This window comes from Podarcis melisellensis (genome assembly GCF_964234715.1).
Source record: "Podarcis melisellensis genome assembly, chromosome: 3".
Taxonomy (NCBI): Eukaryota; Metazoa; Chordata; class Lepidosauria; order Squamata; family Lacertidae; genus Podarcis; species Podarcis melisellensis.
The window spans coordinates 58,244,507-58,271,978 of NC_138530.1; the positions used below are offsets into that span (position 1 = coordinate 58,244,507).

At 41.6% G+C, this 27,472-nt stretch overlaps 1 protein-coding gene across 1 annotated transcript; it reads left to right on the top strand.

Moving 5' to 3' along the window:
• Positions 1-6,264: 6,264 nt before the first annotated feature.
• LOC309366523 (pancreatic secretory granule membrane major glycoprotein GP2-like) lies at positions 6,265-26,203 on the top strand. Its single transcript, XM_081905220.1, has 9 exons — positions 6,265-6,476; positions 12,873-12,967; positions 14,308-14,412; positions 15,798-15,958; positions 16,982-17,117; positions 18,246-18,340; positions 19,121-19,289; positions 24,030-24,147; positions 24,896-26,203. The coding sequence occupies exons 1-9, from the start codon at positions 6,395-6,397 to the stop codon at positions 25,066-25,068; spliced, it is 1,134 nt and encodes a 377-aa protein (XP_081761346.1). The 5' UTR covers positions 6,265-6,394; the 3' UTR covers positions 25,069-26,203.
• Positions 26,204-27,472: the final 1,269 nt, after the last annotated feature.

The window sequence follows — 27,472 nt, forward strand, 5'->3', positions numbered from 1 at the left end:
CTCTTGTGTAGCTCACTTGATATCTATTAATCAGTTTAGCACCTTATCAGAATTACATCACAGGGCAAATGTTAATGCTAACAGATGTGTTTTCAACACTGAAAAATTCAATTGTTGAAACACTGAGATTCAATAAGAGCTTCGTGGAGAAGACAAATACTCCTGTTAAGAGGGAATTTTTCATAGTATGTCTTCACATGGGAATGCATATTAGAAGTAACATCCTCCTGGCTTGCTTGGGCCATCACTTTCAAGTACACCTCTCAAATGGGTATTTTGCATACTCATCTTCCTGCAGCATCTGAGCTACCATCAATCACAACTGTCTTTTGGAGTGTGTGAGAGGTGTTTGTGTGTCCTTAATCTTTACTCATCATTTACTACCTTGGAGGTCTCTTATTAAGCAGAAAGATGGTTGAAGTGGAATCCACATGTGGAAGGAATAATATTTTTACACAGGGCTCAAGTCCAACTTCATTTCCCTGCAAATAGCGCTTAACTTCAGTCCTGGGGACCAAATACAACTCTCCAAGTCTCACTGGCTGGCTCTTCAAGGTCTCTCCACAGCACACAAGTACATTCTGGCCACACCCTTTGAGTGTTTTTACTTGCTGGTATGCATATCTTTGAGCTGCCTTTTGCTTGCTGTGGATGGAGGATAGAAAGAGGTGTGTGAGTGTGTGTACTGCACAAAGTTAAAATTTGCATGCATTGCTACACCTACTTTTGCATTTGGCCCCATTCATCACTCTCATGTCCTTCCCCCCACCCCAAAGTGATTGTGGTCCTTGAACTAAAAAAGGTTCTCCACCCCTGACCTAACCAAAACCAACATACCATCGCAGAATACTGTGATAGCATATGAACCTATCCTGAAAATTCTTAACATTGGTTCCACGGAACTGGGGTTTGTTAGGAAAGTGGAGATGAATCATCATTTAGCCATGCCCTTTCTCTAGAAACCGTGTTAGCAGGGATTATTGGGAATGCCCAAAGATTGAGAGCAGGGTCCCAGAACAGACATAATTGAGGTGTGCGCTGTGTTTATCAGCCATAGGAGTTTGTTTGTTTTTGTATGGAGCTGTTAGGCTTAAGAATCTTGGTTACTCTTATGTTAGCCACCCCTGTAGAATATATTCTGGTGACTGATCTGCTCTTTTAAATATACAGGTGCTATTTTACTATCTGTATTTAGTGTCTTAATATTTTACTAAATATTGCAGATTGTGATTCTTCCCTTGTAAAATGGGGATAAGTTACTTAAGGATGTAATCATATACCTATCTAAGAGAAAGCCCCATTGAACTCGATGGCTTCTGAGTACACAAGTAAAGGATTGTGTTGTAACGCATGGGTTTTCTGTGAAGAAAACGCTGGATTATAAATCCATTTGGCAGATCCCATGCCACCCCATGCCACTTAATCTTTCCAAAGCAGACTTTGGGGACGTATTCTGAGTTGTTTTATGATTGTTGCCCTTGATTTAGTGTTAGTCCGCCCTGAGGCTCAGAGGCTTGGCAGTTTCCCTTTGGTTGCTAGAGCTAAAGCTTGTGCATGGATGGCATGTAAACATGGATGCCTCACTTTATTGGGGTGATGGATGTAGCTATCTTTAAGCTGCTTTAGACTTCGTTACAGATTTTTAAGATCGTGTTTATTTCTGTTTAAGCATCTTTTTCTAACATCGTTATGCATAAGGCAAAGAATATCTGAGCGAAAACATAGTACAAATAAGCAATGTATGTGTGTGTTTGTCTAAGCTCTAAGCTGCTGGTTCAGTCACAACAAGAGTTTTGACCGTTTCAAGGAGCTGGACTTGGCCTGCAACGCATCCGTTGGTACAACCAGCCTTTTTCTTCCTTTTTTGGTTGCCTGGAACATAAAAGTTGTTTACGAGAATGGTCATGTACTATAAACGTAGGCTTGAAAAAAAGATCCCACGCTGGGAGAAAAAGGAAGCCAAGGAAATTACTTGCTTGCTCCCAACCCCCCTCGTTTGCTCAGTCTGACAAAGATTGTGTCTGGTCAATGACATTAGGGCAGATGAGTCACAATCTATAAATTGGCTGCAATGAAAAGTGTGTTTTAGAACTAACATTGTAGGAAAGCCAAGCCACTTTTGAGAAGTTATTCACTAAGCAACACTATTCTGGGAATTTCTGTTCTTTTAAAAGCTGACCGAGCTTCAGTATGGTGAAAAATGCCAACTGGCTACTCTCGCTGGGTTAGGCGCATGGAAAATGTTCCTGTTTATCACACCTATAATACCCATCCGCACTGCTTCACAAGTTCTGCAGCCCCATGAAACAGGAACCCGCAGTTTGAATGAGAATTGGAGTTTTAAATATAATAATTTACTTGCCTGCGGCTTCCCAGATTAAACATGGGTAATTAACCATGGTAATTGCATTTGCTTCTCATTAAAACAAGAAATCCCATTGTTGAAATGGTGACGTGAATAAAATCTGCCTCTCAAAATGAAGGTGCCATGTTTGACAGCACCACAGGATCACAGCTGGGATTGCATACATCACAAGAAATTGAGTCACATGCTTATAAGGGAAAAGGGGATCTGGATATATAAATTTGGTGGTCCTCTAATAAGAGGTTATTGATTCAGTGGAGCAAGTATGCAGGCAATGATTGGTGATTTCCCACTCTCTCCTGCAGCTCCTCACGCTGTTCTGAAGGGGCAGGCAGGGGAAGAAGAAATCCCTGTGATCCCTGTTCTGCTAAAAAGCTTCACTGGGTCTAAGAGCCTTTCAGCTGAATACGGTATCCATCTTTTAAAAATACTTGTGTGATACAACAGATGATACCCACAGTGCATTAAGGAGCAAGCACAACCATTGCAGAAAATAATTCCATACCCCCTTTTGTGCTTTAATAAGAGTGTCGTTTCTAAAATAATAATAATACTGCTTATCAAGCAGGAAGATTAGTAACAAAACTGCTTGTTTTAGAAATTCACAATCTGAGTATGTACTGTAGAAATTATACTCTAACAGAACTTGTGATTTTAACGGTCAGTAGAGGTTTCCCTAATAATAATGATAATAATTTTGTACCGTACCCATTTGACTGAGTTGCCCCAGCCACTCTGGGCAGCTTCCAACAGATATAAAAATAGATCTATCAAACATTAAAAGCTTCCCTATACAGGGCTGCCTTCAGATGTCTTCTAAAAGTTGTATAGTTATTTATCTCAACATGTGATGAGAAGCTTCCACAGTGTGAGCCCCACTACCATGGGCCCTCTGTCTGGTTCCCTGTAACCTCACTTCTTGGAATGAGGAAACTGCCAGAAGGCCCTTGAAGCTGAACCTCAGTGTCCGGGCTGAATGATGGAGGTGAGGGCACTCATTTGGGTATACATGACCAAGGTCATTTGGGGCTTTAAAGGTCAGCGCCAACACTTTGAATTGTGCTCGGAAATGTACCAGGAGCCAGCGTAGATCCTTTAGGACTGGTGTTATATGGTCCTAGTGGCTGCTCCCAGTCACCAGTCTAGCTGCCGTATTCTAGATTAGTTGTAGTTTCCGAGTCACCTTCAAAGATAGCCCAACGTAGAGCGCATTGCAGTAGTCCAAGCGGGAGATAACCCGCTTGGCATGGCAGTGCGCAGGCAGGTAGGGTCTCAGCCTGTGTAACAGGTAGAGCTGGCAGACAGCTGCCCTGGACACGGAATTAACCTGTGCCTCCATGGGCAGCTGTTGCACACCTGGTCCTCATGAACCTGAAATGGCTTCTTCATGCATGATTTGTTGAGGATTTGGAATAAATTGTTGTGGGTCACAATTTTGTCCACTGCTGTAAGATGGAAACACCACTGATTTCTGTTCAGTCTTTCATTCAGACCTGCCTACCTTTGTAGGCAAGGTCATACTTTAGACGAGTGACAATCTAAGTAAGTTATTTTTATCCTCCTTGAGCCATAACATAAGCCAGTTTTAAAATGTTTTAGGCTGCAATCCAGAACCCCGACTGGATTATTCCCGGTAATTTCTCACTTGGGGATGGGGAGATAGTGTGGTTTTCGTACATTATGACTGTTGTACTGTTCTTGTTTTTACTTTCATGTATTTTATTTACTGTAACATGGCTTGCATCTTTCCCCCTTTTTTTCAAAAAAGGGTGCCTAAGAAATCTAATAGACCTAAACATATGTGTTCACATTAAAGTGTCAGGCAGTCTGTTGACTGTGAAGATGCCTCATCTTTCCCATCAGTCAATATATTCAAGAAAGAGGTGGCTTATCTTATAAACCACTAATGGACACAGGTTGAATACTAGCTCTTTTGTCTGGAGCATCCAAAACATCATATTTAATTTGGTCCATTGCTGAGTTTAAATTATATAGTACACTGAAGAAAGGAGAGAGTTTGAAAGTTTGAAGATTTACATTCCTTAGAGTTCTATAATGAACGTGGTTCCAGAGTTCAGTTTGGAACCATTGCTCCTGGGAATAGCCTTTCTGTTACTAACTTTGTAACCTAGTTACTGTGATCGTAATGTCTGGAGTTGCCATTCCTGGCTAGGTTAACTGAGGGATTCCTCCTGCTGACAAAAGGAGGAAGTTTGCCTAGATTAAAACACAAACAAGGCTTTTAATTCTTCCTTTTCCCAGTTGAATTAAGAGTATGTTGTGCCTGCAAGTAAAGGCTATGGTCAGAGGAAAGCTAATAATTTGCTGTATTTGAGTACCAATGAGATGCAGGGAGTGCAAGAAATTGTTAACTGCACATGTTTAGTCTTGAACCCAAGACTAGCAGTAAAAGGGCCAAACTATCAATGTGACATTATATACAAATACATTAGTTACATACTCTCACACGCACCCTGCCACCATGATTCTCCTCCTTCCAATGCTGCTATTTGTATTGGGAGGAATGTTCCCACTGAATTAATCCAAAATTTGATCAACTAATGGTAGTGGATTTTCTTGCTAAATCTTCTTTATTTGCTTTAAACCCTAATCTTCATGTTTACTCAGAAGTAAGCACCACTGAGGTCAAGGGAGCTTAGTCCAAAATAAGTGTTTATGGGGTTGCAACCTTTATTGCTATTCCTACAGCATTCAGAGCTAAAACATTACACATAACTATGTACTCAATAAAATTATTAGTGTATTACTTACCCTTGAGTGGTCCAACTGACATTGATTTTTTTTTTAACATTCTGAGTTGCACTAACTGTGGATTTCCCCCCTCTCTTTTGAACAACTGGTCACCTCCTTTCCAAACATTAGATTGCAAGCATCTTCTGAAAACTCAGATTCAAAAGCAGTTTGATTTGCAGAATTGGGTGTGAGAATCTAGGGTCTCTCGGAACTTGTTTCACCATCATTTGGATCCTGAATGATATTTTGGCATCATTCTCTACTGATAATCTTCCAAAATCCTTTTACCTCATACTACTGCTGTGGGTGAACACCTGCCCTCTAAAACTCATTAACATAAAACGCCAACAGTTGTTAGATCCAATACAATTCCATGGGCTGCAACAGACAATTCAAAAAGCAGCTTGGCAACTCTTGACAATCCAACATTATATTGGGCCCGTTAAAACTTTAGGTTTGTCTCCCTCATATTCTACAGGCAGCTATACCCACTGTATTTCCCGCTGAAATTCTTCCCATAGAAATGGTTGGGGTCATTGCCTGAAAATAACGGGAAACAGTGACTTGAGAGAAGTACACATTCGTTCAGGTTAATAGCATCATTTTGAAAGTGATGCTGATTTTTTCCTCTGAGAAAAGTCTTGCCTCTTTTAGAAAGGCATTTATTTATTTACATTGCCCATCGAGAAAATTAGGACATTATTTCCAATTCATGCTTTGTCTTCTGTGGGGATGGTGTTAGTGTCTTCTGTTATTTTGTGCCTTTATTCCCAAGAAACAACAACAACCTAAATGAATGCATAAATAAACAAGGAGCTGTAAATCATTTACTGCCCTTCTGCAGAGCAGAATGGAAGCATATAAAACACCCAGAGGGAGAATCCCAAAGGGAGTTGAGGGAGGTCCTCCTCCTCCCAGATAAAGGATGTGCTAAGCGGCTGCTATAGTAAAGACAAAAATGTGAGGTGGGGGGAAGGGTTTTCTTCTTGGGGAGAATTCAGCTCTAAAATAGGTGGTGACTTTGGCGTGAGTAATCATGGTCTCCAGTGGCTATCTCTGTGGAATCCTATTGTTGGACCCAGAACGCCCTTGCGTCTTCAGGCAGGAGGCATTCAAGTTTAGAAAGGGAGGGGGGAAACACCACAGGGTAAAAGCTGTGAGGAACCATTTACACCACACCCTCATCCAAACCCTCATCCAAGAGACAAAGTTGAAAGGGCGGGAAGTCTCTGTTCAAGTTCCTGGCTGGTGCTCTTTGAGGAAACTTCGGTTGTGATGGCTTCTTGCAACATGCCCTTCTCTGCCCTCTTGGCGGCTTCTCTGCTGATGTCTTCAAGCGGGACCAACACTGGAGATGGTGAGTTCTCTCAGGAGGAATCTACTTTGAAACAATGTCTAGATCTTCTGTGGTATTATTGGTCCAATTCTAAATTTATCTTTGTCATGTCTACAGTTTAAATGTGTTTGTCATAATGTAGCTTTGAGATCATAGCTTGTGGCACACTTTGATGTTTCTGTGCGTTGTGGCAAAGGTTCAGTATAGATACCTTTACAGGTTTTTTTTTTAAAAAATTACAGAGTCACCTTTTCTATTGAATCAATGTTAGTAATAAGAATTGGCCTGGACTTGCACACCACCTTTGTGACAGTAAATAGATTTTAGAATAAATAATACACTGTTAAAGTACCTGGTTGGAAATTCCTGAAACTGCTTGCCTCGATGGGTAAGTATCACTTGTTGCAATACTGTACTTTCTTTAAACGGTTAATACAAATTTGCTGGTTATAATAAACCATGTAAGGCATGTGATTTTAGGCTACTACTGATGTCCCCAGTTTTAATAATACTCTAAACTGAGAGAGAAAGTATCTGGGTGACTTTTTATTTTCCTGGTCTAAGGAATGCAAGCTTTCTTGAGGAGCAAGGATGAAGCCTAAGAAACACAAACGCCAGCCCTCCTTCATGTAGGCTGGGGGAGCCCACAGTGGGGAAAGAGCGAGGGAGCAAAAGTGGGAGGAGGGGCACAAATAAAAATGGAGGGAGGAAAGGAGGAGGGGAAATCCTCTGCAAGTAATCAGCTCAGACTTGTGGCAAGGGAGAAAATGAGATGGAGAGATTAGGGCAAAAACAAACACACAACACTCTATAACACTGCAAACTTTCCACCACTGGCTTCTCACCATCACAAAGATTATCTTTGTGGGAATGTGACTGTGACAGACAAAAAATGATTCTCTAGTCTTGCATTCAAGGAGAGAACTCCTATGCCATTAACATTTGTGAACGTTCAGAAGTGGGAACACAAGCTAGTCTGAGTTGTCTTTTTTGGGGGGAAAGGTACACTTGATCCCTGCTGGAAAGTTATGAAGCAAATTCTAAGCAATTTATGTGATATGAGCCAACCTGGCTGCTCCCATCTTTCAGTGTTTTAGACAATAAGTGAAGTCAGAGAGGTTATTAAGGAGTTTGAATGCCAGGTGATAGAAATCCCTGGGTCCTTAGGATCCACTCTTTTCACTTTGTCCTTAATGCACTTTTCCTGCTTTTGTCTCATTTTGTACTCCTTGAAATTTCTATAGTTTGTGCTTCCTTTTTTGCCTAGAAACTAGAGATGCATGTTTCCTGGTGATGGGTTAATTTTAGTACAGTAGTTGTTTTCTGCAAATCCCGCCACACAACAAGTGCAGGTGGATGCTGTAGAATCCCCCCCACTGCAAAATAACAAATGGGAAAACTTTGCAAAGCACATTTAAAGCTAAAGACCAGACATGCATCAAGAATTCATTATTGCAGCTGAATTTTATACATGTCTACTGATGAGTCTTTGCTGTTTAATAGGGTTTATTCCCAGGTAAGAGAGTACAGGGTTGCAGTGTAGGTTTAGGGTTGGCATTGGGGAAAAGCAGGGTTCTTGTGTCTTTAAGAGCTGAATGGCAGCTAAAAATTCAATAGGTTAAGCATCTTCTAGTATGGACAATTGAGGAAAGCTTCACCTGCTGACATTCTGTCTGTCAGACATTTTGTTATGTGTGTGGCAGAATATTTATTTTTTGGACCCTCCAATTCACCTGCAAAAGAGGTTACAAATTTGCATATTACATAAAGCATCTGTAAATGTTATGCAAATCTCTCTCCTCTTTTGCAAGTTGGACAGAGGGCCTAAACCACACACAGTGGACAGGGTACAGAAAATTCTGTTGGAACCCCTGTGCTCCATTGCTTCAAGGGTGAAAGAGGCTACATCTATTGACATCCATGCTATCACACAACTGCTAAAGGTACATGAATCCTAAGATGAATTGTGCCTAGTCACTTTCCATCAGTACAGCACTGTCATGCTCAGAATAATTCTGCGCGTGCTGTTGTTCAGGATTTTTGCTGGCACTCTCATCCCTTCCCGTAAATTAACTGCTGCTTCTTGGCAGCTTTACAGACAGATTGGCAGCTGCAAGGCTCTAGCTTCTTTCAGCAAAACTCTGGGAACATGAAAACAGGAGTAATTCTGATCACATCATTTTACATGTGGACAAGTAGGGTAAATTCTTGAAAGCTGGCCCACCAGCCTTTGGGCATAAGTCCTCCAGATAAAGTTTGATAGTGAATAAAGAGACACAACAATATTTCCCCATATCCTTGGATAAACAACAGCATATTTTTCTTAAAATTCATAGGACTTCTTTATTACTGATTTTAGAAGAACACAGGTGGCACTCCATTCTAAAAATCTACAGTTTCTGCTGAATTCATAAAATGCCCACTCTTTTCTACATTCTACAAAACTATAAATGTTTTATTTTATTTTTTTAAAATATTTTTTATTCATTTTCACCAACATAAGCAATAACAGGAACATACATAACAAAAACAACAACAACACAACAACACAAACTAACACTAATGTGACTTCCCCAAACCTCCCCTTCACTGCATCCTTAGTTTTAAAGTGTTAATTCTTAGCAAACCTTTGATCAATTTCAAAACTCTTTTTCCTTAAGTTTTTCTCATATTTCAAATTTAACCGCTATAATTCTATATCTCATACCTTTTGACATTTTAACATTCCAAAATTTTACAACAATTCTTAAGATAGATTTTAAACTTCCTCCAGTCCTCTTCCACCGTCTCTCTCCTCTGGTCATGGATCCTGCCGGTCATCTCAGCCAGTCCCATAAATTCTGTCACCTTGATTTGCCATTCTTCCAGAGTAGGTAGTTCTTGAGTCTTCCAATACTTTGCCAGTAGAATTCTTGCCGCTGTGGTTGCATACATGAAGAATGTTCTGTCTTCCCTTGGTACCGTTTGGCCGACCATGCCCAAGAGAAAAGCCTCTGGTTTCTTAACAAATGTCCACTTAAGGATTTTCTTAATTTCATTATAGATCATCTCCCAGTAGGCCTTAATCTTTGGGCAGGTCCACCAGAGGTGGTAAAAGGTTCCTTCACATTCATTACATTTCCAGCAATTATTATTGGGCAAATGATATATCTTTGCTAGCCTGGTTGGGGTCATGTACCACCTATAGATCATTTTCATTATGTTCTCTTTTAAGGCACTACATGCCGTAAACTTAATGTCTGTGTTCCATAACCTTTCCCAGTCTGCAAACATAATCTCATGACCAATGTCTTGTGCCCATTTAATCATCGCTGATTTTACTGTTTCATCCTGTGTGTTCCATTTCAGCAACAAATTATACATTCTAGACAGAATCTGTCTATAAATGTTTTAGAAATATTTTTATTAGAATATTTTTGTTAGAATAGTTATCATTTAATCAGAGTTTCCATATGTTTGTTCCATGTGTTCAACTTTTTATTTTGCATTATACATCTAAGACTGAAACGCTTTCTATGTCCAGGGCAGCTGTCTATCAGCTCCATCTGGTATGCAGGCTAAGACCCTACCTGCCCGCAGACTGTCTCGCCAGAGTGGTGCATGCTCTAGTTATCTCCCACTTGGGCTACAGCAATGCGCTCTACGTGGGGCTGCCTTTGAAGGTGACTCAGAAACTACAACTAATCCAGAAATGCAGCAGCTAGACTGGGAGTGGCCACCGACACTATATAACCCCAGTCCTAAAAGATCTTCAGTGGATCCCGCTATGTTTCCGAGCACAGTTCAAAGTGTTGGTGCTGACCTTTAAAGCCCTAAATGGTCTTGGCCCAGACTCTGAGGTCCTCCTCTGAGGGTCTTCTGCTGGTTCCCTCACTGCGAAAAGTGAAGTTATAGGGAACCATTGGACAGAGGGCCTTCTCAGTAGTGGTGCCCCCCCCCCCCGTGAAACATCCTCCCTTCAGATGTCAAGAAGATAAAGAATTACACAACTTTTAGAAGACATCTAAAGGCAGCCCTGTATCAGGAGGTTTTTTATGCTTGATGTTTTTATTATGTTTTTAGATATGCTATAAGCTGCCCAGAGTAGCTGGGGGAACCCAGCCAGATTGGCGGGGTATAAATAATAAAATTAGTAGTAGTAGTAGCAGCAGCAGCAGCAGTAGTATATTGTAAACCACTCTGTAAACTGCATTGTAGACCACTTACTAATTCAGGGATAGATTGGTTCAGTGTTCTTACATTGTAACATCAGTTCTAGACTACAGCTCAAATTTATTTTCAGGATTCCAAAAACAAACAAACAAACAAAACATGAGACAGTAATAATAGTTTAGGGGTTTGGGCAGGGGCTATTTTCCATCCCTTCCCCTCCCTTTGAGGCCTCATTTGCTAACCTCATCTGCCAGTTGATAGAAATATGACAATCTAGATTAGTCATTCATCTCTGAAAACAATTCTGCGCTAAGATTAGGTTTTCAATACATACTGATCAACCACTGAGAGCAATGTGCTAATTCACCTTCCATTTTAGCCACCCAAAGGCTAACAATTCTTTCCTGAATGTAAATTATATTTCTTTCAAGCCAATAACCTCTGTGACATTTCAGCAGACAATTAGTAAGTAAGGACCTTCAATGGAACCTGCTCTGCGATGCTTCAAGAAGCGCAAGAATCTATCAGCCAAAAGCTCTGTTAACATTATTTGGGTCTGATAAATATACAATTTCTGAAAGGCCAAAGCTAATTGGTGTTCTGAAGATACTTCCATTGCATCCAAAAACAAATGTGTTTTATGAAAAGCCCTGCAGCTGATTTGACCTGGAATACAGAAACAGCAGAATGGGACTCAACAAAACCAGCTATCTTCAAAAAGCTCAATAAAACTAGAAAATAGTGTACTCCCCCTCACATTTGTAAACTCTGTAATGATCCACATAATCAGGAACGCAACAGGTCAAAACACCTCCTTTCAAACCACTCTCTTCAGACCCCCCAATCCACCTGTGAAAAGAGTTTGGGAGGCCATGTTTCCCAGCAGCTCTTGCACCTTAGTGGCTGCTGTTTAGTTCTAGGCATCAGGGGAGCTGTGAAATGTAATTATCCCAAGTGTCTTGAGTCCACACCCTGGAGGGCTCTGGTTTACAAGCTCTCTCGTGTTTTTTATTCAGCTGTTGGAACACAGGGAGAGAGGCAAGCCTTACACAGATCCATCTAGAGCTCTTGCTGGGGTCAAACTACTGCCAAGTGAGTTTGGGGGAAGGAAAGGGATGGTAAGAAGGGAGGGAAGACTGACTGACAGCTCTGGCAGGCTGTCCTACAATATAAGTTAGGCTCAAATGCAGAAGGATCCAAGTCTGGGGAAACTCCACTTTGCCTCCATCACAAGCAGGAATATGATTTCCCGTCATAGACATCAAAAACTATTGAACTGCTCCTGCAAATGGAATAGCTTTCACCCACAATATTCCTGTATCTTATAGCAAGGCAAGAATTCTGACACTACACCTGCCAAAAAAAAACAAGCTTGGATAAGCAGCAACAACTGGTATCCTCAGTGAGGAAACAGGCACTGTAGCTGTTCCACAGCTGAGACAATCTGGTCTAATCCTAGATACCATTAAACTAGTTTAGCATTTCAGCAACACTGAAGAATACACAATAAAACTGAAGACACTAGGAGATATCTTTATTGCAGTGGGTCATAAGACTGGGTTATACAGAAATGTTCGCTTTCCCAGAATAGTAGTAATTATTCAAAACAAAAAAAATTCCTTCCAGTAGCACCTTAAAGACCAACTTAGTTGGTCTTTAAGGTGCTACTGGAAGGAATTTTTTTTGTTTTGACTATGGCAGACCAACACGGCTACCTATCTGTAGTAGTAATTATTGTAAGAATTGGACATGAGTGACTGGCAATGTTTGCAACTGGGTCACAAGGCCCCACATTACAAGTAGGGCTATGCCATTTTTGGAGATTGCTAAGAAACCGGTACTCTGCTAGGGAAAAACTGGTCATGCACACGTGAGTTCTGAACTGCAGCCAGTGCATCTGATTTGGGCTTTAACTTTGGTAAGAATCCCAAAAAGAGCCAGTGTGGTGTAGTGGTTAAGAGCGGTGGACTCATAATCTGGGGAACCGGGTTCGCATCCCCGCTCCTCCACATGCAGCTCCTGGGTGACCTTGGGCTAGTCACACTTCTTTGAAGTCTCTCAGCCTCACTCACCTCACAGAGTGTTTGTTGTGGGGGAGGAATGGAAAGAAAAATGTTAGCCGCTTGGATCCAGATTCAAACTCTGTACATACACACATGCAGATCACACACACACACACACACACACACACACACACACACACCAGAAAGCTGGGAGTGTTCTTCCCATTCCTTCCCCTTTAAAAAGCAGTGTTTTTATATACAGACACAGAAATCAACGAGACCATCATATGTACTAAGGACCTGATTGAAGTAGAAATTCCGAGTGCATTCTTCCTGTCAAAGAACCCTCCAATATTAGTAAGTACTATGATTTTATAATTTTAATTAAAAAAACCAATCCATTCAGTCACTTTAACATGAGGTAAACCCCCTTATTTTGGATGTGTGAGTGCCAATGCATATTTAGCAACCACTGCATGCACACGCACACACACACACGGGAGGGATCCTGAAGTTTGTGGAATTGCAAACAAAAAAAATGGCGGGGGGGGGGGGCGGCGGACCCAACAAGGAGGGTGGGACCCAAAGACAGCCCAAGAAGGACTGAGTTGCCATGAATGCTGACTGTTGTGTGTGGTGGTGGTGAGGTGAGAATGGAAGGGTATGGCTGGCCCCCTGAACAGGAATACCCCACAGTGCAACATTTTTTGTACAGTGGTATCTCGGGTTACATATGCTTCAGGTTACATACGTTTCAGGTTACAGACTCCACTAACCCAGAAATAGTGCTTCAGGTTAAGAACTTTGCTTCAGGATGAGAACAGAAATCGTGTTCCAGCGGCGCGGCAGCAGTGGGAGGCCCCATTAGCCAAAGTGGTGCTTCAGGTTAAGAACAGTTTCAGGTTAAGAACAGTTTCAGGTTAAGAACAGACGTCCGGAACGAATTAAGTACTTAACCTGCGGTACCACTGTATATCTCATTTGGGGGTTTTCTGGATGCTTTCCTTTTTCCTATTACAATTCAATAACCCAGAGGAGCTCATAAAGAGTTGTGGCTAATAGCCCATTTCGTTACCTCTAGTTTCTAGAACTGTAGCTTATGGGGACATTATTTATCCAGATCTTATCTGTAGAGATCTTCCTCTATCTTCATGGTCATATGCTTTATATTCTAATTTTCTGCGAGTTGCCAGCCAGACGATGATAAAATGTGAGCTGGTACATTGCAGACTACACCACATCAAAATATTAGGAAAATGCCAGGTCTTTCTTAGTGCCTTCAACCATGAAATATTTTAGCTGTACTCAGAAAATTCAGGGGAAGTGCCTTTTGAAAGGAGGGGTAGATTTTTCTCACGCTGCCGCTTTCTCTGTGTCCAACTCCTAATGGGATCATAGGCTACATCACATGAATGGATTTTCACTCCCCCCCCCCAAAATTGTTACTATCACATGATAGAATGTACCGGTCCATAGAAGGCAGGTTGGCACTTGGTAAGATTGTATCTTGATGACTGTGAGTCCCAGAAGGCAAAGGAGGCATTTTTCATGCAATAATGCCATGCTTCCAAGTGAAATGATAGGTGTCAGTACTAAGGATATGCTGATTAGCTAGTGCAACTGTAAACGTAATCTAAAATTGTGTTGAGAATTATATTGTAAAATTAAAACGAAAAAGAAAGGTTTTCCCTTTGCAGGTCTCTGATTTACACCTTAATGACCCAGCATGTCAAGGTACTCAAGTGGGAAACCTCTACATATTCAGCATTAAGACCAACTTCACAGACTGCGGAACACGAATGGTAATATGTAAAAGATGTTGCTGTAGTCTTATGACTTTTTACATACCTTCTATGCACACCGCATTTATCCTCTTGTATCCTGCTTATTTAGTATACGAAAGAACAGCTTTTGAAGAATGACAGAATCTCACACACATTAAATTCTATATGGAACTAAATAATCATCTGCTTTGTCTCTATTCATAATGTAAACCACAAAAAACATCATTCCTGCCTTTTCGAAACTGATTGAGAATAGCCAAAATACCAAGAACCATACATCATACAGAGGTGGCATAGATTTATCTGCAGCTTTCAGTGGTTCTCAACCTGTGGGTCCCCAGATGTTGTTGGACTACAACTCCCATCATCCCTGAACTCTGGCCTTGCTAGCTAGGGGTGATGGGAGTTGTAGTTCAACAATATATGAGGACCCACAGGTTGAGAAAGGCTGTGACTTGATTGTGTTTGTGGAAGTGTGTGTGTGTGTGTGGTGTTGCTTTTTATGTATTCCGTTTCTTACATGTCCTTCATGATAAGGTCCCAGAGCAGGTTACAGCAATTTAAAAATACAATATTAAAAACAGTTCAAAACAAGTTCCAGGATACTATTGGATTCTATTATTTTAAGCAAAAACCATTGGTTAAACATTGGTTACCTTCACACCATACATTAAAAGACATTACTTCCCTCAAATAACCCCGGGAACTGTAGTTTGCTAAGGGTGCTGTAAAGTGTAGCTGTGTAAGGGCTAAACTAGAGGTCCCAAGATTCTTTGGGTGAAGCCATGTGTTTTAAATGTGCCTTAAACATGTTATGTGGGTGTGGCCATTCTAGGGCGGCAGAAACTATACCAATACTCAAAATCCCCCAAGTGCATTTGTAACTTATCACAGTATTTCACTACACATCTGGATTCAAGGACAGAAGCAGTCTGTTGAGATCTCTAGTGCCTCTCCCTGCCCAGAAAGAATATGCTATTACTTGTGTGATCCTTAATCTCTTTCTTTGAACTGGGAGAGCAGAATGGCTAAGAACTGACCTGGGTCTGGGGCTCTGCTCAATGGACCTTTGATAAGACATCAGTGAGGATCTTCCTTTCCTTACTGGGTGCTCTAGTTCAGGCATAGGCAAAGTTCGGCTCTCCAGATGTTTTGGGACTACAATTCCCATCATCCCTGACCACTGGTCCTGTTAGCTAGGGATGGTGGGAGTTGCAGTCCCAAAACATCTGGAGGGCCGAGTTTGCCTACGCCTGCTCTAGTTGGTTAAGGTGCAAAGCTTCCAAGTCAAGAAGAACAGCTTCAGAGCATCCTTCAGTTCCCACTGCCACTACATTATTATTTTCCTATCAGCTTAAGTTTTGGGACTTACTGGGATATTTTTGTGTTTTACTAACTTGCAGGATTCTGATGGTACACATATTATTTTCATCAACACCATACAGAACCACCTCTCTGATATAATCACAAGAACTTTTATCAATATCACATTTGCCTGCCGATATCCTATTAATTATATGGTACAGCAACCTAATGGAGAAAATAAAATCAGTGTTGATATCAGGTAAGCCTGTTGCCCTTGTTGTTTCCTGTATACCAATATTGTGCCTGGATTAGAAATAGACAAATCTGTAAATTATGGTTTCTCATTTTTCCAATTCAGTTATCACCATTTCCAAATTAGTTTGTGATTTGTTTATTTTTAAATCTACATGCACACATTTTGGAACACCATTTCCGATATATGCATTTTTGCAAGCAATGTTCCCTAACATGATACATTTTTGTATTCCCCCCCCCCCCACAAATACAAACATTTTTTGTGTACACTTTTCCATATCATGCAGTATTTGGGCATGCTTTTTTGATTGCATAACTGCACTGTAATGTTTGGAGAAGTGTGAATTTTGAACAGGAGCTGCATTTTGGTTCACATATTGGTTTGGGAAGTGTAAATTACATATGTTCACATTTAAATACAAACTGGACTCATTTCATCCTCCAACCCAAATCTGGATTAAAGTCACTTGAGAAGTATGCAGACAATATTGGGTTAATCACTGCACTAAGTCAGCTGCATAAATAGTGTGCTCTGTTGAAGTTCCTTGAGATGAGTGGGACTCTCTTGCTTAGAGCTCTTACCGTGTTTTCCATAGCATAGCTTCTGTGCAAGAAAGGCAGGCATGCATCTAGTTAGGACAAGCTTATTGTTGTATCACCATACTTGGGAAACTTTCACTGGCTGAAAGTTTCTGCCTGTAATGTAGCTGGTCCAAGTCACAGGAGCTTGCCAGAAAAAAGTTGCAAATTTACTTAAAAGGGTATCATCACCACTGGCTACTAGAGTTGCTCCATTCCTTGCAACCTGATCCTAGGCATTTGTGTATAATACTGAAGTACCAGTATAAGAGCTCTGCAATGCCAGTGTTGTAATTTCCATAGCTGCCCAGGCCTCACCATTAGGCTTCCCTAGTAAATCATGCACACGTGTGTGTGTGTGTGTGTGTGTGTGTAATGACGACAATTATCATGGAAATTGTGTCGTTTCAACATCTCCATCATATCTATTTGTCTTTGTTTGTGGCAGGACCATCACACTAAATACAGAAGATGGAAATTTCTCTGTATCTATGATGCTGTACAAAGACTGGCATTTTGAAGACATGTGGACTACCATTCCCTTTCTGACTCTAGAGGACAACGTATTTGTCAAAGTGAAAATGGTACCTGGGGTTATTGAGTCCCTGATGAATCTGAGAATTGAGGTGTTGGATAGATAGCAAAGGCAACACACCTTCATCCCACCAGGCACAAGCCAAGATACATTGGGGAGGAGGGGGGAAAGGCAACACGAATCTGAGAACGTTTTTGAATGTGACTGTTTACTTGTGACTTACTGTACTTTATTATCATCCATTTGCAGGAGTAGGGTTGGGAGAGGATAATAAAATACATAATTTTTAAAAACAGAGAATGAATTTCCTATCAAACATAAGGTTTCAGACAGATAGGCCAGTGGGAATAGGGATATCAGCAGCATTAGGGCTGAGAGCTAACAATATCCAAATCAGAGAATCTACATTCACCCATAGGCCTCAGCCTTACTGTTCATGGATAAATCCTAACCAGGGGCCTGGGGAGGAATGAAGCAGCAGATCTACACTACTGCTCTAGCACCAGCTAAGGGTGAAGACCCCCCCCCCATTTTTTGCCATGCCAGGAAATCGTATAACTCAGGGGCCCGAGATAAGGCCCCTCAGGGGACATGAGAGGAATTGGATCCAGAAGATCTAAAATTGTTGGCACCCACCCCCTACTCCAAAATGATCTGATTTGGAGCTTGCCATTTGCCACTGCTGGTGGGAGAAGCCAGCAGAGACAAACCTATATCCCATCCTAACAAAACTCCCTAACACCGCTCATCCACCAACCTTGTGGGTGGGGTAGGTACTCTTTTTCTGTGCATGTATTGGGGGGTGGGGAATGCAGAAGAGAAAATTGCTTGCAATAATCTGTATCTCTAGGAGAAAGGTGCACTAAAATACTGATGGATTTTTGCAAGGACTAAAAAAAAAAAAAGATTTGCAAACTGATGCAGAACTGATATGCCAAGCTGAACTGAAGTCTGGAAAAATACAAAACAGAGAGAACCCAAAACTGACAACTTTGTCTAGCCCTAGTGACAGCTGCCTTCTATTTGTACCCAGCATCTAGTTGTCATGGTTTCTTGTTAGCTGTCATGGCTGACAGTCATTGTTAGGCTCATCCTCCATGTACCTATCTAGTCCTTTTGAAAGTTACTGACTTAAGAAACAAGAACCCTCTTTATGTTCTGTCTCTGCATTTGGCAGGTCCCAGGCAACTTAATCATTAGGCTTGAAAACTGCTGGTCTACCCCAACGAAGGATCCTGTTCATGCTGTCCAGTATTCTTTTATCAGAGACAGGTTCGTATCCCGCTTTGGTAAAATGGACAACTCATTCTGAAAACATATTGGGCTGAGCTTTCCATTTCATTTAAAAAACAAAGCAAAATGACTGCTGTGAAGGGGAGGCTGACCAGATGAAGTCAAAGATGTGCTTCAAGAGTTGAGTGTAGGTATTATCAGCATCAGACTTATTGATCTCATTGTTGTTGAGAGGGAGACTGTAATGAGAATGCTAGTAATAGCAAAAGGTTGCTTTGGTGAATGGTGCTGAATTTGACCTCTCCTCCTTACTGTTTCCTCTTCTCTTAAGCAAATGAGCCAGAGGCTTATTTTTCACAAATAGCAGGTGCCTTTGCATCCTTGTGCGGGCCCATCTCTCTTTATGTAACAAGTACGGTAAATACATGTTTGTCCATATGTGCCTGTACCTCTAAAGCTGTACATGTAAATAGTATGATTTGAGTAAATCAGCCTTGAACGATGGCAGAATCCATAGCTTCAATGGTAACCCCAAGTACCTTGGCATAGAAGGTTTTTCTGACTTGTGAGGAGCAGGGAACCATTGGTCACACTGAAAGGGCTGGTAAAATGGAAAAAGATGTCCAATATAGACCTCTTTGATGCAAGAAATGCTCACAGTTGAAAAAGCATTCTAATAGTAGTATACTTTTGAGTTAAGTACTTTGCACTAAGACTGGGTTTTTTCTAGGTAGTCTATCCATAATGTGTGTATCCATTTTTTTGCAGAGATGCCAGCTTTTGATGTAATCATATATTTTTGGTTTTGTTCCTGCATAGCTGCCCACAATTTGTAAAAGATGAAACCCTATCAGTAATAAGAAATGGAGAAGGCGAAGAAGCACTCTTCAGGATCCAAATGTTCAAATTTGTTGGCATCGCATACAACCATGTTTTCTTACACTGCACAGTTCAGATTTGCCATGGCACAACAGCTGCTTGCAAACCAGTAAGTTGATTTTTTTACAGGAAAATTTCACATTCAAAATATGAATTGAAACTTTGCATTTTGCACTCAAAGTTGAGGCTATTTTTGTTCTGGTGTGCTACTGTAAAAGAGAATGAAAAGAAAATGCTAAAGATGGCATTTCCTTCTAGCAGCTGGACTCTGAATGGAAGGGAGCCTGGCTGGGGGGAAATGATTGGGGAGACTAGCTGTGAGGCAAAAAGAAGCACACAAGATGTTTCAATAGGAGCCCTTGTCTGTACATCGCTGTTGAAGCCCCCCCTCATTGGTCCTTCAGAGTCAAGAATTTTCTGTTGTGCTGTTCCACTTCAACCCATGTGTTTCTGGAGTGTGTCACACATGAATATTCATCACATATCACTTCATCATTTTGTGGCAACTTTAAGAAATGAACGAGCTATCAGAGTACAGTCCTCCGAATGGGAAAGTCATCTTGAGATTAGAGTTAACTGTAGGAATGCTTCAAGAAAAATATGTTAATGTGTGCATTTAACAGATCCTGATTTGTCAAAGCTAAGAAACTGAAAGGTTTTTGCAGCCGCCAATGAAGGAGAATCCTTAAAAAAAAAAAAAGCTGACTGCACAATTGATTATCAGAAGCACTGGAGCTAATTTTTTTGTTTGTTTGTTTATCTTCCTCTGTGTTTTTCCCCGCTTGGTACCAGAGCTATCGCTGCAGATAAAACTATCATTTCATAGCTTTAATTGCAGCCAGCTCATACAGCTACAGGTTATCAAATAATGAGCATGGGTGTATGACTCATCCAGTCTCTTTCCATCAGAGCTGGAATGATCCAATCAATATCCAGCATCACCATTTATTAAGGCAGAACTGGAAGCTGCCTGAGTTTGTCTTCCTGACCCAGAGTCTGTGACATGGGAAGATCAGAACGGTTTCTGGAATTGAGACAGAGAAGAGGTGGTGAAGGAATTCCTGTAATCTGGCATACAATGATTGTTGTGGCTTCCTCCCCTTCCTAATTTGGAAGGTTACTACAGAGCATGCAATTGTCAGCGAGGAGTTTGGGGTTGGGTGGAGAAGGGCTAAGGATGATAGTGTATGTACTGCTTTTAAAAGGTAAAGGTAAAGGTACCCCTGCCCGTACGGGCCAGTCTTGACAGACTCTAGGGTTGTGCGCCCATCTCACTTAAGAGGCCGGGGGCCAGCACTGTCCGAAGACACTTCCGGGTCACGTGGCCAGTGTGACAAAGCTGCATCTGGCAAGCCAGCGCAGCACACGGAAACGCCATTTACCTTCCCGCCAGTAAGCGGTCCTGATTTATCTACTTGCACCCGGGGGTGCTTTCGAACTGCTAGGTTGGCAGGCGCTGGGACCGAGCAACGGGAGCGCACCCCGCCGTGGGGATTCGAACCGCCGACCTTTCGATCGGCAAGCCCTAGGCGCTGAGGCTTTTACCCACAGCGCTACCTGCGTCCCTATGTACTGCTTTTACAGATTCCTTAATCACAGCCTTTCATACACACAATGCAGTGTACTCAGTCCCAATGGCAGTATAACTAGGTGACCTTTACTGGCAGTCAACTAGCAAGTTATTTCTGCAATTAAAGCAGGGCTTTTTAACAGACGCAGTATAATATCCTGTTTCAGAATGACACTGTTCCTTAAAACTGTTTGTATCTGAATCATCAGCTGGTAGGTAACTGAATAGTATCCTAGTAAATTATTTTATAAAATAGATGCTTCTACCTTAGTAGCAATTGCCATCGTTCTGAAAAAAACTCCAGAGAAGGATTTATTTCTAGTGCTATAATGAAAATGTCACTATACTTATATACGGAGCAAGGACAAAATGAAATCTGAAGTCAGTGTGACGCTTTGGATGGAGACAGTTATAATATCAGAGGCTAGCACTAGATGGCTTATAAAACAGTTCAGGCCAATAACAACAGTGACTCTTATGCAAGCAAGCCCCATTCAGATAAATTTAAGAGTCTACAGTGTATGTAGAATGAGAACTTTCTACAGAGTAGTAGTGTAGAGTTCCAAAATAGTGAGTCATGTGGATCATAGGGAGTTTTCTGGTTAGTTCACTATGGGACTTATTACTTGCTTGCTCAGAAAAGAGATGCGTAAAAAAAATAGGAGACATTACATCTCAAATTCCTACATAACATAAAAGAAAGAAATGCTGTTCCTTCTGGTTTCCATGTTGAGCAGTATCTTCTGCAGTAAACCTTCAGGTCATCCACACACACCTCTTTCTTTCTCTCTCTCACACACGTGCACACACAATGCTTAACTTCCTCTAGTCATACCCATTGCCATCTTCTTCCTACTTCCCTTTGGGGATGGGCTATAGCTCACAGTTAGAACGTATGTTCTGCATGCAAAAGGTCCCAGGTTCAATCTTTGGTACCTCAAGTTAGGACTGGGAAAGACTTCTGCCTAATACCCTGGAAAGCCACTGTCACTCAGTGTAGGGAGTACAGAGATAGATGGGCCAATGGTCTGATTTGGTATATATACATAAGGTTGCTGCCTATGTTCCTATGATGGATAGATTGCAAGAGATTGGTGGGTTACGCATCTTTATGATTCTAATAGCCTGACATGGTGTGTTAAGCAACTTTATGACTGAACATTCATACACGTCCCTGCATATCACCCTTCAGTACTTGAGTTGGAAAACTTTGGCAATGTACCGTATTTTTCGCCCCATAGGACACACTTTTTCCCCTCCAAAAATGAAGGGGAAATGTGTGTGCGTCCTATGGGGCGAATGCAGGCATTCGCTGAAGCCTGGAGAACGAGAGGGGTCGGTGCACACCGACCCCTCTCACTCTCCAGACTTCGCGCGGCTCTCCGCAAGGCGCGGGAGCCCAGTGGTGGGCTCCCGTGGCTTGCGGAGAGTTGCCTGCATGCCGAAGGCTGGGTGCGCTGCAGTCAGCGCACCCAGGCTTCGTGCAGCTATCCGCAAGGCGCGGGAGCTCAGCACCGGGCTCCCACGGCTTGCGGACAGTTGCCTGTTCTGGGGTCGGGGGAAGCTTGGGCTTCCCCCGCCCCAGCCCCGTGCCTGGGGGGGGAATAAACTTTTCCCCCTTTATTCCCCCCCAAAAAAACTAGGTGTGCCTTATGGGACGGTGCGTCGTATAGGGCGAAAAATACAGTACTTATTAGTTTGTTAGACACCCTAAATTCCTGACTCCAGTAGGTGTTATCAAGCCGTCTGAACCCCTGGATCCAGAAAGGGTTAAAATCTAAGCCAGGCCAGTCTCCTGATGTGGCAACTGGCTGGGAGATTAAGAAAGCAAAAGGAAGGTTGTTGTTGTTTAGTCATTTAGTCGTGTCCGACTCTTCGTGACCCCATGGAACAGAGCATGTCAGGCACTCCTGTCTTCCACTGCCTCCCACAGTTTGGTCAAACTCATGTTCGTAGCTTTGAGAACACTGTCCAACCATCTTGTTCTCTGTCGCCCCCTTCTCCTTGTGCCCTCAATCTTTCCCAACATCAGGGTCTTTTCCAGGGAGTCTTCTCTTCTCATAAGGTGGCCAAAGTATTGGAGCCTCAACTTCACAATCTGTCCTTCCAGTGAGCACTCAGGGCTGATTTTCTTCAGAATGGATAGGTTTGATCTTCTTGCAGTCCATGGGACTCTCAAGAGTCTCCTCCAGCACCATAATTCAAAAGCATCAATTCTTCGGCGATCAGCCTTCTTTATGGTCCAGGTCTCACTTCCATACATCACTACTGGGAAAACCATGGCTTTTACTATACGGACCTTTGTTGGCAAGGTGATATCTCTGCTTTTTAAGATGTAGGTTTGTCATTGCTTTCCCCCCAAGAACCAAAGGAAGGTAATAGCCCAATAAGAAAGCTATGGAGAAGGGGTCTGTGCCAGAAGGCAAGTGGGCAGGGCCCCTCCTCCAACTCCTAAATAGATAGTGAGAAGAGTTGGAAGTAGAGTCTTTAGAGTTGGCTGTGACATGACCAAGGGAGAAAAGTTAGAGAGCTATGGCTGATATTGATGACATCCAAGGCTGTCGCTATGGGAGAAACAAGACCATTTTGGGGTGTTAATGTTGTGGGCCCCTCCATTGCAGGCTCAGGTTCTATATATGTGTAAAGGACCCATATAAAGACACCGGTTTCCACATTGTCTCATATCCAAAAGGACATATAGACCCTTGAACCTAGTACCCCTGGAATCTTGTAGGTAAGAAAAGGTAAAGGGCCCCTAGATGGTTAAGTCCAGTCCAAAGACAATATGGGGTGCGGCGCTCATCTCGCTTCAGGCCAAGGTAGCCGCCGTTTGTTCAGACAGCTTTCCGGGTCATGTGGCCAGCATGACTAAACTGCTTCTGGCGCAACGGAACACCATAACAGAAGCCAAAGCGCACATAAACACTGTATAGCTTCCCATCACGACAGTACTTATTTAATGACTTGCACTGGCGTGCTTTCGAACTGCTAGGCTGGCAGAAACTGGGACAGAGCAACGGGAGCTCACCACCGTCACGTGGATTCAAACCCAGCAAGCCCAAGAGGCTCAATGGTTTAGACCAGAGCGCCACCCACTCCCAGAGATTGGGGTGGCATGTAACAATACCTTTCATTCTGATTGGCAAATTATATTTTAAGTAGCCTTTTACCTAACTGAATGGGGATTTACTTGTAATCCTAGGGTTTCTTATTGTGCACTACGGTACTTTGATAATCACTTTAGGCTCACATATATTTACTAGTTTGCGTTTTTTCTAGAACTGCACAGATGACAGTCTGACTAGAACTAAAAGAGAAGTCCCACCCTTTTCTAGTCACATGGTATCTTATGGCCCTATAAAGCGAAAGGTGGCAGATAATGAAGAGACTAATGTTGGTAAGTGGCTAAAAAAGTGCATGCCTTAAAATATAAATCTTCAATAGAGTTACAGAGAACAATAGTGGTTCTCTTTTGCAGTATACAAGTGTCCAATCTAGTAGAATAAAGATAATGGATGGAATTCAACATCATGCTTGATGAACATCCTCCCTAAACAAGCATTTCAGCTTACCAGACAGAACCACCCACATTCCCACCCCGTGCACTGTTTTGGGGGGATATGGGGAGGAGATGGAGGGAAACCTTATTGAGTAAGCAGAAATCTTTGTGCAAAAAATGAAAAACATCAATTAAGCAACATCAATTAAAAATCCTAATGTTAATAATATAAGAAGTGGTTCATCCTCCATTCCCAGAAGAATGACTTTAAACACACTGAGAACTCACCTAAGTGACTGGCCAGTAAATGTGTATGTCTGCAAGTTCCATATTCAGCATCTCCAGGGAAGGAGAGTCGGCAAAGACCTTGGCCTGTGATCCTGAAGAGCCATTTCTAGTCAGAGTAGACAATACACTGGGCTAGATGGACCAATGATGAGCACAATGCAACTTCATGCAGTTGTAGCAAACATCTCAGATCAGGATATTCCCCTCTTGCTGCCACCTGGTGCAGGTGAAATCCATGTTGCTGTTTAAAGCAGCATGCAAATGCAATTCAAAGTTTTATAATGGTTAACATTATTTCACACATTAGATTTGGTGCGAAAGTATTCACTTTTCTGGAAACCGTTCTGCTTTTTTTCAGACAGAGGAAAACTTCTACCAGTAGACATTTTGATCCTTAGTGGAATTCTGATGGCTGTACTGGTGACAACTGTAATTTTTGGAAACCTTTTTCTTCAGTCACGGAGGACCTACCCTACTATGCAAGCACAACTAACAATGTCCCGTTTTCTCAACTCTGAAGTACCATCATGATTAACTGTTCCCATATATTTACATATTCTACAGAAATCTACTGATATTTTTATCTAGCTACAAGTAAAGATTACCCAAAGTAGGTAAATAATAAATGTAAGTGAACCTACAATTTGAGGACCACTTCAGATGTGAACTGTGTTCCCAACTTCTCATGCACAAAAAATGCCCTGAAGATTGTATATATGTGTACATTTTGCTGTGTTCATGCAGGTCCTGATGCAATGCTTCTCAGTATAATCGCTGGGTGAGTGTGCATGACCATGGATGAGTGTGTGCTCATTATAATTGATGAGCTGGATGCTGATTGCATATAGTTTTTCCTTCAGAAAAGTGTTATCCACATAAGAAATTTTTCATGCTTGAATAGCCATTCCTTCATTACATACATTAGATACATGTCTCTGAGGAAAAACATTTATTTTCTGAGATTTCACCCCCCCCCATAGAAGCGGTCAACAAGTCAGCTGTCATTTCATTTTTAATGAATGTTATAGGTATGATCTATTGCTCAGACACTCAGATGAAAACTACGGCTTTCCTACTGTTTGCTATGAAATGGCTTATGTTGTTATTAATTGCTATCAATTGTCCTCAATAAGCAAAGCATTGTTTAATAGCAGAAACTGGTGAAATTGTGTGACCCATCTTCCCTTTACTCCTTTCCCCCCTCTGTGCTGCATCAAAGAGTTATGGCACAATTCTGCAAGTGCAGTACTTGCTAATTTTATGAACTGTTAAGATTTGTCTGAGCTACTTATAATAGAATTGTTTCTGAATAAACACTGATCTACTGCTAAAAAGTTTGTACTGCTGAATGAAACAATCACTCAGACCTTATTTCCCTGACTACAATATTTATCACAACCTCCAGAAAGGTAGCCATGCCCCCTCTATAGCAGCAAAAACAACAAAAAAGAGGGGAAGATTAACTGTTAACATCTTACTGTGACAACTACAGCAGCATGCTTAGTACACTCACTCACATAAACCCACTATTTTCTGAAGTCCAAGTTGATGCTACAAAGAATACCTTTATCAAGTATTTAGCTAAGCAGGATGTAAGCACAACACAGACGAAATTGTTCTGGATTCTCCTGTCCACATGTTCCACGAGAAATGCATCCCTTCAGTAGTAAAAAGTCCTGAAAAGATGTCTGGGGGGTGGGGGTGGGGAATGCATGCTTTGATCCCTGTCTCCACAGCCCTTCTGGTGGCAGTGAGCTCCAACCATCTTTACCACCCATCTTCAGGAGACTGGGCTTTATCAGCACAATACATTTCTTTATAGCTCAACAAGTCACCATGCAACTATAATTCACAGCAGCCATTCCATCAGACTCCAGGGGTCTGCTGAAAGACCAGCAACGTTTGGCTCTTCTTGAAATTCTTCTATTCCAGCTGGTCATTACAAGAACTCTGCATTTAAGAAACAGAGCTTGAGTTTTCTTTTTTTAACTCCCTCTCAAATTATTTTCTTTTTGGGATAAAAAATGATTTAAATAAATAAATAACCTGTGGACCTCCAGATGTTGTTGGACTCCAACTACCCTCAGCCCCAGCCAGCATGACCAATTGTCAGATATGATATCCAGAGGACCACCCTTGTTTTATAGCTTCCCTAATGTAACATATATTCTCACAAGGTGCTGGTGAATAGGTGAAACAGATTATTATCTAATAATAACCGGTATTTAATATAATAAATATCATAATCCTAACAGGATACTTTACTCAGTCACATAAAAACCCAGCTGCACATATTTGCAAATGAAATTTGGCATCTTCTGGGAATAAAGAAAAATCTCATTTATTTGAGGAACATTTGCTCAACTGCAAATAGTAACTAGAACAAGTAGTAGTAGCAATTCTACAGAAGGAATACAAATGCAGATAGTAGAATAGCAACAGGAAATATGGAGGAACATACCTTCAGACCATAATAGCTAAATTAGCTAATGCTTCAGACATTTCGACAATCGGTACACAAAAAACATGCACAAATTAGTTTTGCTTCCAAGTAACATGAAGGAATTTGTACATCTTTTTGTGTGTGACTGTGATCCACATCCAAACCCAGCAAGGCCAAAAGCCTCTCATGTCCAGGGACATATCTTTGCCAGTTTTGGATATGATTACTGTACTGTATTTCAAAGTAAGGAAATGACACCATCAACAAACAAGGTGTAATGATAGTAAGCAGAAATCCAAGTGCCCTGTAAGTGGAGATAAGAGGTTCAGAAAAATACCAGCAAAGAATTGAACCCTATGACAGCAGCCTTCACCCCAGAATCTTTCAGTAGCAGAATAGTGGAAAATACAATAATGCAGAAAGGTGCCTCCGTCAGGAGTGCCTATAGAGTGCAAAACAGCCATTGAAGAGAGTGAGGCAGTCTCATTTTAG

Coding starts and splice junctions, on each gene's coding strand:
- LOC309366523 (XM_081905220.1), top strand. CDS start 6,395: ATGGCTTCTTGCAACATGCCCTTCTCTGCCCTCTTGGCGGCTTCTCTG. Junction 12,968..14,307: donor CAAAGAACCCTCCAATATTA/GTAAGTACTATG, acceptor TTCCCTTTGCAG/GTCTCTGATTTACACCTTAA. Junction 14,413..15,797: donor CAGACTGCGGAACACGAATG/GTAATATGTAAA, acceptor ACTAACTTGCAG/GATTCTGATGGTACACATAT.